Consider the following 12,920-nt stretch of genomic DNA (forward strand, 5'->3'; position numbering starts at 1 on the left):
TTTTAGCATAATCCTCTTCACGATGAACAAAACAAAAACTGAACGAAAACGTCATTGTTGGAAAAAAGTGGAGCAAGCTAACGGGTTTTCCAAGCAAATCTTTTTATAAAACGTCCCTAGTATTTCTTTCAGTTATGGTAATTAATCAGGTAACCTGTAATCAAACGTTTTTTCCTTGTTGATCAAGAAACCGAACAGCAGGAAAGTAAGCCTACAGGAAGATTCTCACTAGAACCAAAGCACAGGTCCTTGAGGGGTCTGGTACTCATTTCCGTGTCAGAATCCTCCAGAATCTCTCGCGCTCGCATTGTTCGCCGGCTCAAAACTGAACACGTGGCTTCGCCACTTTGTCGCAGCATTAAAATAAAAAGAGCTATCTCGCAAGCTCAAGGAGTGGATGGATTCATACAATCGTCGAATATTCAAGGGACTCACCTTAATGACTACTTGACCCTGTCGACTGCCTCCGTCAGTCTTCCTAAATTCCGTGATCATGACGACCTCACCGCCCTCTTCAATACATTGAATGCTTCTTTCTCCTTGAGTGAGAATTCTGTAGTAATCCGCTTGCGCTACACACACAAACTGAATGACAAAATGAAACAAAGTAGATTGAGGGCGACTTTTCGCAGACGAGTGACATATCAGGAAATTATCAGCTAGGGAATGATTTAACTTCAAAAAAGAAAGTAGAAGACACTTGTCCCACAGACTATAGGACTTTTGCTTCTCGCAAGATTCATTTGATCAGTCGTTCTCGATAACTATTAAGACGGTGGTGAATTCGACCCTCAAACATTCACCGCAAGCCCAACATTTCATCTTACCAATACAAATAAGGCGGTTACAAACTCGAGCCTCAACTTCCCCTAATCTTAGCCTGCCTCTTTCTGCAAAACATTCGAGTGCCTCGTAGCTGTACTTAAAGTCCACATTACATTTTTTGGTTTGTTCTAGTTGATTGGCCTTACCTGACAATCATCCGCACGTGTCTTCATAATTCCCTTATGGCGCATCTTTTTCAGTGTGGGTTCCACCCCAAAACTGTCCCCAAGATGTAGGGTCACGATCTCTTCCCCAGGGACAATAATTTCAACTGATCCGTTGAGTATAACACACCAGGAGTCCAGCTGCCGAGAGATACACATTCGGAAAGCTGAAGATAAACTAATTTAACGCGAATTTTAACTTTATCTGAGACAACATGAGCCGAAAGTAAACATTTTGTTGAAGACGATGTGAATGAGTAGTTCCTGGTCATAGTCTTTGTAAGATTCAAATCTCATTCTAATGTTTAAACTGTTCTTTAAGAATTCTCCCGATAAGACAATTTCCACTGAGTGAATGCTCGTTGGGAAGTTCAATTAATTACTCTATCGACCATGTAAACATCATAAAAACACACTCCATCCAACTAAATATCTGTATAAAGATCCATCTATCCTTCAAAGGAAATGCCTACTAGTTTTGATTCTGTCTTCAAACAAGACGAATTCACTTACATCTAGGTAAAACTTGCTCGACATCTTTTAAAAGAAAGGTACGATTTTGGACCGCGCACACTGGATTGAGGGTGAAACCTGCTGCTTTTTAACTAAAGGTCAAGATCCCTACAAACCTCCTCTTCATTTTCCATCACAACGGATCCCGCTTTTTCTACAACAGCGAACACCATCACAGCGCATAGCTCTTGCCGTACGTTCATGGTCATGTTGGCAAACGCCTGCGTTATCATAAGAAAGAAAAATACGATCAGCAGATGACTGCTTGAGCATTTTAAAACTAATGCCAAAAGTGGACCAGTAGTGAATTGATTGGTCTAGAAACTCGCTCTGCCCTCTCAACCAATCAGATTCAAAACTAAACTGAACCCATCGCGAATTGGTTACTCGCTTTTCCCGCGCGTCAGGCGGTTTACGTGTGTTTGCTTTGAGTTCTGATTGGCCTCTACAGGCATTTTTCTTTGTTCTGATTGACAGTTGGATTACATTCAGTTCCACCACACTATCGAAAGCGCCCTATACATTCAATACGAGGTCAAAAATGTACTTGAGCACGATTAACAAGGAAACTGTCTAACGGTGTAGAAAATGATAGCCGGAACCCCCAACCTAAAGATCATTTCGATGGCTTAAATATCAATCAACAAGATAAAAACTTACCGGCAAATGTTGCATGAAATCCAAAAGGGCCTCTGTAAAAAAATGGTTCAACGAAACTTGATATTTAACAAATAAAATCTTTAACAGAAAAAAAACCAAATAATGAAATTTGAGACTCACGGATATCACTTTCTGTTCGATCAGACGGCTCTTTCTCCAGGCAATCTCGCACCACATCACGCACCATTAAAGACTGTGACAAAAAAAAAATAGCGTTTTACTCTCTCACTGAAACTTTACTCGATACAAGGTAGGTCTGCAATACGTACATGTGCGAGCGTATGTCTTAATTTCACCAGTCCTAGTAATTTACTCGGATTTAGGAATAGATGCTTTATCACCGAGTAGAACGCAGAGGTTTTTTTCTGGTGAAATCTGATTGACAAAATTATGTCGTCATTTGGGGAGGCTGTAAATTGTCCATCTAATTGAAAAAAGATCTACTTGTAAATTTGACGACAGCGATAGTAATTTATAGCTGTAGTACCTCTCGTGAAGAATGTGATTCTTCTTCTTCATCGTCTTCATCAGAATCAACTGAAAAACAGCGAAAAAAATTTATGCGTACAGTCAGCTCTGTTCTGAGAGACATCTTTTCAAGACGGGAACCTCTCCTAAACGAACACTTTGAGCCACGAGTTCCTCAGTGTAGATACGATGCCTAGCCGCTGTTCTAGAAACGAGCCCGCTCTCCCTACCCAAAGAGAGGATCAAAGATGGGAGCCGATAAAACGGCGGGAAGCGAGCCTATTCCCAGTAGGGGTACTAACGGTTATGGTCATAACAGATTAAGTGGTATTTCAAGTAATATTTAGTGTTCCTATAAACTGCCTACAACTTAAGGAAGACCATGCAAAAAAAATCATAGTTCGGTAGACAAAAATAGGCAATAATAAACTAAGACAGACAAGGGATAGTTCCGAATAAATAAAAATGAATAAAAGAAGCACAAGTCGCGACAAAGCTCCTCAAACACTGTCAAAACTTACGAGAGAAAGTGTTTTGAGTAACCATGCCGAATGCTGTTTTGGAGCCTTTTCCTCACAAAATTAACTTGATCTATCTGTTTTTTCTCATCTTTCTATCTATTTATATGTATTATTTTCTTGTTTCATTGAAGTTACTGTAAAACACAACCCTTGCATAAAAAAAAACGTCTCAATAGGATTCACTCACCAATACTTTCCACCAAGCCTGTAAGATCCAAATCATAATTGTTTATGGAGGACGAATCTTCAGACGCACTCCTCTTCATGTTTTTATCGCTTCTTATGATAATCTCCTTTACGTGCTGAAGTTCCATGGGCAACTGTTCATAAAACAAAGAAGAGGTTGTGCCTAGGTATTTTTCGGGGATCAAACAATTCACATACATTTTCATCCATGAGTAAATAAGTAGTTCGCAAACAAACCAATTTAACCCACTTTTCTAAGTATCTGACGGCAAAAACTGAGCTAATTCGAATCCTCGCTGGAGCTAAAAACATTTTTTGTCCAACGCTCGAGAGTGATGTTTCAGATCTTCCTTTATTTACGGTATTGAACTATCATTCGCTGTTGCAGTTAAAATTGTAAACACTTGTCTTCTAGGGTAGGATCTGAGGTATGTTATTAGGTTGTAAATAACAATGAAAACAGACACAGTAAACCATTGAAATGCACAAGTTTTCAGAAAGAGTTTAGAAACGATTTTCATTTCAGAAGGAAGAAAGCATGAAATTCTCCACTCTTACACATACACTGCATGCATTACTTAAGATTGTTTACTAAATGACAAGCGCATTGTGTCGTTGATTTTTTGTTTGGTTTAATTTCAGATTTAGCTGGTTTTTTTTTTAATTTCTTAGTTATTTCGTACTTCGTAAAGGAAAATAGCAAGGGAGGCCGGTAAAAATCAAAGATAAAAACATCGGTGCTACAGTTAAGGTTCTGAACTCCCTAATTGTGCTTAAACTTTTGTTTTTTGTCTACACATATACTAAACAAATCTGACGAATGTTTTCAGGAGTTGGTTAGTTTGACATGATTGGAATGTTATTGAACACTGTGAACGATCATGTCCAAAAACAAGACCTGACACGTTTTCCTTTTGGAAAAACGTGTCTGTGGCTTTATTTGATCATTACTTGTTCATCATCGGGTATTGGTCCTCCTATCCTATAATCCTGGGTTTCCAGAGCAAGAAGACGCTCTAAATCATTCTTGGAATACGAGTGTCGCTGAAATGGCTCGAACAGATCCGTGTTTGGAAAATCAATCTGTCGAAGAAATAATAACAATCGCTTTTGTTAGTACTTATCTTTTTAAGGTTACCTGCGCGGGACCTGTGCCCACTGCTGCACAAACAGTAGGGAGATTTTTTACCAAACTAAATTAAATGTCTCTTTTTTTTTCTTTATATATTTCTCTTTTCATTTATTTTCCTCAGATTTACTACCTTGGTCAGTCACAGCAGTGTCAAGTAATGGCATGTTCCCTAGAATTTACTGGTAGAATTTCCTAGACAGCTGGAGAAAGTTGGGAAAGCCAGCTTCTAAGCCTTCAGTACAAGGGAAATTAGACTAAGCATATGTAAAACGTGCATATATAAAAAGTGACGACAACAGATATATAATAAGTGGATTGCAGTCCTGTAACGTTATTTGAGGAGAAAAAATCTTAAATGGCCAGCTTATTGAGTGCGAATAGAGACAGTAGTTTACAAGACCAAGCCCTATATATGTAACTCTAACTGGTCACAGTCAAGTGGATCGCCAGAGATGAATGGAAACGTCGCAAATATGGTAACATATTACACAAGACCTACCACGATCAGTTCAGAGTATTCCAACACAAGGCAGTCTGTGCCTCTCTTTCTATTGCGTGGTTGTTTGCCAAAACTGCAATAAAAACGCGGACCATGAAACTTTTGCATATATTGTAAAAGAGCAACACACAACACAACGCAGAAATCTATATTACAGAAGTTTTATTGAAGAAGAAAAAAGCATTGAAGGAAAGAACACTTTGTCAAGCGCATGTCTTGTTTACGAAGAAAGGCATACTGCAAACGGTTACAAGTTATTTTAATCCCTTCAGAAGTTGGTGGACAGTATAAATACTGACTTCATCCTCCACTCAAGCTTTTAACCCTTAAGATCTGATTTGTATTTCTTCCTTATGTGTAATAGGTTAGGAGAATGTGGTGAAATATCAGGATAAAAACGTCATGAAGTTTCCTATTCTTCATAAAAAGCTTCATAAAAAAATACGTTTTGAGTGTTGTCAAGTGAAAGAAATCTGAGTCTCCCCAGCCCCCCCCCCCCACCCCCCAACAAAACAAACTGCATGCTCCCATGCTTTGCTCTGAGGTACAGAGTAATCTCTTCTGAGCTAGTCCTTTGCTAGGTCTATAACTAACACACACCCTGTTTACTGCTCAATTCAGAAATGTGAGATTCAATTCAATTACTTCTAGGAGTTACCTTCAGGGGTGCACACACCCTTTTACTTTTAGAATCAGTATTTTCTTGGTGAAGACACTACTCCAAACTTGTAAAAATTATGCACATTAAGTAGACTGTACAGTGTAGCTACAAGATGTAAAAGTGATGCATATTAATATCACAGTTTCAATACCTGCTTCCTGGTAAATACATGCATCCCTCCAGAAAAACACAACCAGACAACAAAATATACCAGCAAGATGCTATATCATCTGCCCTGATGATAAAAATTTTAAAGACCAGCAATTAAATGCTTGCATTTAAAAATCAAGTTGGCCGACATTAAGTCTTTGGAGAATCGTAGGCAATTCCAATCGTTGGTTATGTTATATAAGTGCTTGTATGATAAGGGGGCTCCTTATATAAGTGATTTTTTTCATTTTAGAAATGTACCGTATAGTTTACGCGGGCTCAGTACAAGGCTAGATTTACCTCCTTTTAATCTTGAGTTTTTACATCGGTCTTTTTCATTTTTAGCTAGTAAACTTTGGAATGCGCTACCCCCTAGACTCAGAGAATCTCAAGATATTGCTTCATTCAAGCGTTCTCTTAAAGCCCACATGGCTTAATGGTAGTGATTGTAAATATCGTTATTGTTAATATTGTTAATATTGTTAATATTGTAACTTTTAATTGATAGCTCTTGTCCATGATTTTCGATCCTGTTTTTAGTTTTTTAATAGATTTACTTATTATTTGTATTCTTACAGAAATTATGCTTTATTTCTAATAGTACATACACGTACACATTTTAACGAGAACTTCTGTACTCCTAGGTGTCACGTGTTTAAATAAAGGATAAAGGAAAAGGATAAAGTTGTTGGAAAAGGCTTGAAATAAGTAGCACTCATCCATTGCTGATGATCACAGTAATAATTATATGTGTCCACTCAATGTTGTTCGAAAAGGCTTGATAGAAATAATTAGCATCCATCAGTTGCAGATGAGTAAAGTAATTTAAGTGTCCATAACTTGCAGTTTACAGAAAAGTTACCAATAACTTCAATTCATGGAAGGTTTACTAAAAGTAATAGACTTTGATGCTTAGAGATAGGACTGTTTCATTATCTAATATTCAGTTACCATGTTTCAATGCAGTCCCAAAAAATTCTCATATTGAAAAATATAAAAAAAAAATTTCATTTTTTTCACAAGAGTAGCCCTTAAGAATACTTTATTACTTCAATTTCAGTTGTTACATTTCCACTCTCATTGCTCTAAAAAAAACGCTGATCAATTTCATGTTAGATGTTATTGTTAAACAAGAGGAGGCATAACTCAAGTCTGATTGCAATAAATAAACTTCAAACCTCCTGTCATTCATTTCTGCAGAAGGAAGTTCATTCAAGGTCAGACTCTAATCAGCACACAAGTGTAACAGTTTACTTATTGCCCAGGAAACAACTTACATGTAAAGTAAATAGTTAGAATCTTCTGCCTCATATCTTGCTGTCTCTGACATAGTCCTGTGATATTCAAGGAAAAGGATTTTATTAGGATTGAGTTTTGGGCAACAAATGCATTACGACGTTTTACACTGACTTGGCTAGAACTTCAAGTACAAATGATCCAATAATGTAACACTATGCACTATGTACATGTGTGTCAATTAGATTTTCTTTTGTTAAAAAATTAATGCAGCTTCATGATTCTCAACAAAAGAGTGTTTTAGTACTCTTTTAATTTCAACTAAGAGGGAAGGTATTTGTCTGCCATGGGTAAATCATTTTGAGATATACTTCTCATGAGAAAATTGTGAAACACACATTTATTCACACAGAACTGAAGATCTAACTCAAAATCTGACAGAAAAAAAATTAATATTCTGAGAAGATGGTAAACAGTCACTTGAACTAATAACATAACACAGTGGATGTTTTGGTTGCTGGGCACATTTACATAGCAATAGAAAACTTTCTTTTAGTATACACTTTGCATTATTTTAGAAAAGTAGTATGGTGACTAACAAATGACTAATCTATGGTCCCTGGAGATCTTTCTCTTTCATATTACACTAAACCCTTAGTTACCAAGATCTAATTGTTAATTATCCCCTCTAGCTGCCACACATTTTCTTGTTAATTGGTGATGAGAATTTTGTGTTAGATCAAGATAACAACTTGTTCTGTGTATTCTCATTATCTGTTTTCTGGATAATGTATAGTTATCATAGGGAGAAGTTAGGTGTTAATCACTTCTTGGGATTGAAGGGTTAAGTCCTTGTTTTTAACCCTTTAAACTCTTTGAGTGACCAGCATGTAATTTCTCCTTACAGTAATACTGCTGAATCAGTCATTAAGATCTTGAGAATAAGGCAAATGATTGCCAACCTAAAATGCTTTGATTGATAAACAAATTCTTCTCGTCTGTACCAAAGGAACTATATGAGTATGAGTATTGAGAATTGTTACACTCAACAGATTTCTAGTTGATTTCCCATTTAGATATTCATGAATGTAGAAGAGATTTCGCAAAGTTCACCACACAGATTTTGCAAATCATTTGTATACTGGTATTTCCATTTCACAAATTACAGATTTCTAGAATTTTGTGTTAGATCAAGATAACAACTTGTATATTTCCATTTTGCAAATTACAGATTTCTAGAAATCTGTAATTTGCAAAATGGAAATATGCAAATGATTTGCAAAATAGAAATCTGTAATTTGCAAAATGGAAATATGCTTATCATATGTAAAATAGAAATCTGTAATTTGCCATTTCTATTTTGCAAATCATCAGTATATTTCCATTTTTGCAAATTACAGATTTTCATTTCATTTCATTTCATTTCAATTCATTTAGCAAATTACAGTAAGCCTCTTAAAATTCCACAAGGCAAAAAGGTTTAAAGTTATTGCTGGGTAGCCAAAGCTGAGAAAGTGTGTTATTTATCCTCTCATAGTACTGACCTTACAGCTGACTCTGTCAGACCAGCCACTGCCTGCATTCCCCACAAATAACAAAAAATTGTCTCCACATCCTTAGGACAGAAAAGGGAAATCACATGAATCACTAATACTTCAAACTAACTGAGCACAAGGGCTGCACTGAGGTCCTAACAGTTTAGACCAACCATCTAATAAAATACAGACCAGGTAAGAACCAATTACAACACTCATATTTACCTCAAAACCACCTTACCATATAATAAACATTATTATTTAAATCAACCACTTATAATAATTAATATAAAATCATACATAAATCTTAAAATATCAAATTAATGTTAAATTTGTACTAAAAGACTCCATTTAAACCAGTTTCAATTGAACAGTGTAAATAAAAGAGAGATTCATGCAAACAAATACAATCTTACACTCAATCCCTATCTCACCCCCCCTCCTGACATACATATTTCTATTTTATTCAAAGTGAAGATCACTTTGGATCAAAGCACCACTTAAGAGAAACTGAAGAATTTCTCATGAAGTCATATATCAAGAGCCATTATTGTGGCATCATATCATGCAGCAAAAGTGCCCAAAGTTTTTATTAGCAGACTTTTGCAAGTATGATTTGTCCAGTCTTAATTTTGTGGGCTGAGACTGGGCTGAAGAGTACTTGTAAACAGCAAAAAACCTTAAAATCTTCTTAAAATCTTAAAATGTAGAGCTACACAATCTTTAATGGAAAAAGTACCCAACTATAATCAAGGGGAAACTATCTGCAACAGAATCAAAGGTAATAAAAACTGCATTGTGTTTTTGGCAATTCTTACTCATAATTGTTTTGCTATTGTTTTTTTTTTTAAGTGTGTGTATGTTGAGGACCTTTTATCCTCTCAAAATCCTTCATGGTTACCCACAATTTTGGATATAAATGCATGTTTGAGTGTCACTATTGTAATTAAATTGCAATCTTTTTGCATACTGTCTGTATTCTGTGCTACACTTTGTCCCTCAGTATCATTTTTAACATTTATAATGTCATTTCAATGATCATCAAGACAGTAGATAACAAAAAATTGTGCTGGACATGTAAAACCACACACAAGAAAGCAGGTGTGATGTACTCTAATGGCAAAAGTTTTCAATCTTGATATCTGAAGCACATAATGTGCATGGTGCTAAACCTGTAGCATCATTAAATTTAGGTCTGTGAATTTTATGAAACCAAATCATCACACTTGCTTAATTAATTAAGCACAAGGTAAGCTTGTGACATAAATATTTCAGTGAAAGATTCTTAAGTATTAGATATCAAGCAAAGTAAAGCTACTTCAAGGGAAATGTTTGACACTTGCAGTAATAGCACAGAAACATTGGACAACTAATTGCATCCTAAAGAAAGCTTTGTCTTAATTCTTAGAAAATCTACTTAACCATTAATAGAACAAAAACATAAATGATATAAAAATTAGACTGGCAATGAGCCTAATGAATCTATGGTTAAATGTGATCAGTGCATACCATACACGATTGACCACACAATTAAGCAACACATGAAAAACATTTCAACATGTACAGTTGAGGAACCGGCTTACGTTTTCTGCTTGCAGGTATAAATCCAGACAAAGAAATACGGGTTTTTTAAATGCAATGCAGAATCGAATGTAAGATTAAAGCTTCTAGATCAAGCTTTATTTATTCCTCAAAACACACTTGAAAACGAATTAACGAATTTCATTTAGTTCGGTTCAGCGTCATTCCGAGTGTATCTGAGAATAATTTTAACGCATATACAATGCAAAATGACAAGCCAAAATCTATGATTCATTGTCTACGCTTTTTAAAATCAAATACCAACTCGAAGTATTTTTGTCGTCTTAAAATGGAAAATTACAAAACACTATTCACGTTGTGAAATTGACAACTATTCAGATCAACGTGATTTGCAAAGTTGTCGATTTCACGGATCATATTGCACAAGATCTAAAACAAACAGTTTTGTCTTACTTACCGCTTGTGTTCGCTGTTCTAGGGGCTTTTGAAGGCAGTTTATAAACTGTAAATTATTGTTCAAGTTACTTTCACCATAAGCCGTGGTCATCTTGCTTCAAATATGTCGACGAAATGAAAAATGTTGTTCAACCGGTTGGTATTAAATCTCTTCTTGGAAAAACAGTCAGCTTAAGAATTGCTTCCTCGCAGAACGAAGCCATACGTGATTATAGGAGCTTTGAATTCAATGCACGAAAATTCTTGCATTCCAACGAGGAAATGAAAGACTATAATTCACTATCCGTCTGCACAACTCGTACATAACAAGTTAGCGTATTTACATTTCGCGGCTAACAAAATGGCGGTGTGTAAATAGCCCAGATTAGATCAAGCGTTGTCGTTGTGGATTATACCAGCCTCTTGTCTCCAGTTTAATCACACCAAATGTAATGGGCAGTCAAAAATCCTGGTTACTTGAATTCAGTCCAGATTTTTCTTTGTCGAACTCGTTTAGGTTCCCTTGAACAGTCGCTGTTTCCTCCAACAGATGTCTTCTAAGCAGAAGATAAAATCAACAGCACACTTAATTCTCGCGTATCACAGTAGTACACAGTAGAATACTGAGCCAAATCAAGCAAGGAAAAAACTCTTGATGCGATGTTCAATTTTGAAATTCTGGCGGCTTCCTCTCATACAGAAGAAAAGCACAGCATACGCCAAATACACTGTGTTCATCCGAGCAAGTCGTTTGATTCACGCAGAATCCCTCTCGATCTTTGAAGACACAAGATTACAAATAAATTTTCTGCCGGTTTTTCGTCTAAGCCGGTTAAGGAAAGACACTATACATCTGTTCACGACCTCTCTATTTCACAAGTCTGGTATAAATATAAAACATAAATATCAGAGTAAGCAAAATTGGCTAGAATAAACGAATGGTAAGAACATTTGATCGATTATTTTAGTCACGAAAAGCACTAAAGCTCCAACTTGTCCATAAAAACTTCCCAATTTGATCAATTTTTACGGAGATATAAGTAATATTAGCAGCCCACATTAATGTAATCGATGAAATGGCCTCCACACAGAAATTATTCCTAGAAATTAAAGACAGCCACAAAACATTTCCTCCATACCAAAAGAATCGTCGATGTAGCGAAACGTTTTCCGTGCCTGTTTAACGAAGAGAGAAAAAGATAACTCACCTATATCGTGTAACAGAAAACCAACGACTAAAAGCTCCTTTCAGACTACTTTTCGTTTCAAGTTTTGCTTAATTGTCTGCTGTGGAGTTGAAGTTTTGAAAAGGTCGCATCCATATCCATAAATTTGCATGTTAATCAGCGGAAGTCTCGTTGATCAGGTGACCAAGTTTTACGAGAAGACGAGAGGACGAAAGAAAACTAAGCAGATTTCCGGTTAAATGGTATGATAGGTACGTACCAGGGGTATAGAGAAGATGATCAACACTTTTCGTATAAAAATTAATCAGTCATAGAATTTGTTGTTTGGCTGGATAATACTTAAGAACAACGGGAAGTTTAAATAATTTTAGCAAGCCATTACAGAAAATTGCTGGGCAACTTTTATACCGTTTAGCACACCTTTCAAGTAACTTTCAGAGAATCCCTTTTAAGAATTTGGAGCATCTTGTAGACGGTCTAAGCCTCATTTCAAAGCAGCAAACGCACATTTGAAGTCAAATTTGAGAAAAAGCGTATCCCTTGGAATGAGCACCTACTCCTATCCCCTTTTTTGCCCTTCGTCCACAGCCCCCCGACTCGCGAAGAGGCACACCCCCTCGATTTATAACGCAAAATGCTGCGTTACCAATCCACAACAGCCTCTTTTCAGCTGACTGAAGCGCAGCTTTCAACTTGAGGGATTCAAAGCTTTTGGGAAGTTGTTTATCATTGTTGCCTGTGATTGCAGCTATCGTCGCGAAACTGAACAGGTGCTTATTCGGGTGCTTATTCATCCTTATTCAAGAGGGGATGAAGTACCTTGTAGTCTCTTCACCTATTATAGAGGTGGTCACGAAGAAAGCTACAACCAGATTAAAACTTATTGAGATATTTTACATCGCAGGATACTTGATTCCATGTCGGTGATTTCGCAACAACTAGCATCCCTACCCTCTCATCGAAGGTGCTAGCGGACCAATTTACATCCTCGAACTGGGGAGAGAGGAGAATCAGTTTGCTTGGTGTATACATGTAGCCGGGTTTTACTCATGATGGATTTTAGCGCAATTTATATTCTCTCGATTTTAGTCAGCAAAGCTGTTTTTAGAAGGAGTGGCTCAATATTTTTGTGCTGATGTATAGCCCTATTGGTTAAAATTTATTTTACAGAAAAGGTCGCCATCCAGCTCCAGGTACCAGCCTTAG

The 12,920-nt window shown here is 36.5% G+C and overlaps 1 protein-coding gene across 25 annotated transcripts in view; it reads right to left on the reverse strand.

Moving 5' to 3' along the window:
• LOC113666422 (rap guanine nucleotide exchange factor 6) overlaps positions 1 to 11,939 on the reverse strand; it is a 33,337-nt gene extending 21,398 nt beyond the window's left edge. For 13 of the 25 annotated variants that reach the window (XM_089200024.1, XM_089200018.1, XM_089200032.1 and 10 more), the window contains exons 1-14: positions 11,736 to 11,926; positions 10,550 to 11,408; positions 8,560 to 8,630; positions 7,057 to 7,113; positions 5,781 to 5,864; positions 4,969 to 5,041; positions 4,289 to 4,420; positions 3,339 to 3,471; positions 2,650 to 2,699; positions 2,283 to 2,355; positions 2,163 to 2,194; positions 1,619 to 1,723; positions 972 to 1,130; positions 436 to 585 (exon numbers count right to left, since the gene is read on the reverse strand). In XM_089200024.1, coding sequence (XP_089056150.1) covers positions 436 to 585; positions 972 to 1,130; positions 1,619 to 1,723; positions 2,163 to 2,194; positions 2,283 to 2,355; positions 2,650 to 2,699; positions 3,339 to 3,471; positions 4,289 to 4,420; positions 4,969 to 5,041; positions 5,781 to 5,864; positions 7,057 to 7,113; positions 8,560 to 8,630; positions 10,550 to 10,639 — 1,209 coding nt within the window. In that variant the 5' untranslated portion in view covers positions 10,640 to 11,408; positions 11,736 to 11,926. Of the gene's footprint in view, positions 1 to 435; positions 586 to 971; positions 1,131 to 1,618; positions 1,724 to 2,162; positions 2,195 to 2,282; positions 2,356 to 2,649; positions 2,700 to 3,338; positions 3,472 to 4,288; positions 4,421 to 4,968; positions 5,042 to 5,780; positions 5,865 to 7,056; positions 7,114 to 8,559; positions 8,631 to 10,549; positions 11,409 to 11,735 lie in introns of all 25 variants that reach the window. The other 12 variants (XM_089200033.1, XM_089200021.1, XM_089200028.1 and 9 more) reach the window with 4 other exon arrangements.
• Positions 11,940 to 12,920: the final 981 nt, after the last annotated feature.

This window comes from Pocillopora damicornis, chromosome 3 (assembly GCF_964200805.1).
Source record: "Pocillopora damicornis chromosome 3, jaPocDami1.2, whole genome shotgun sequence".
Classification (NCBI taxonomy): Eukaryota; Metazoa; Cnidaria; class Anthozoa; order Scleractinia; family Pocilloporidae; genus Pocillopora; species Pocillopora damicornis.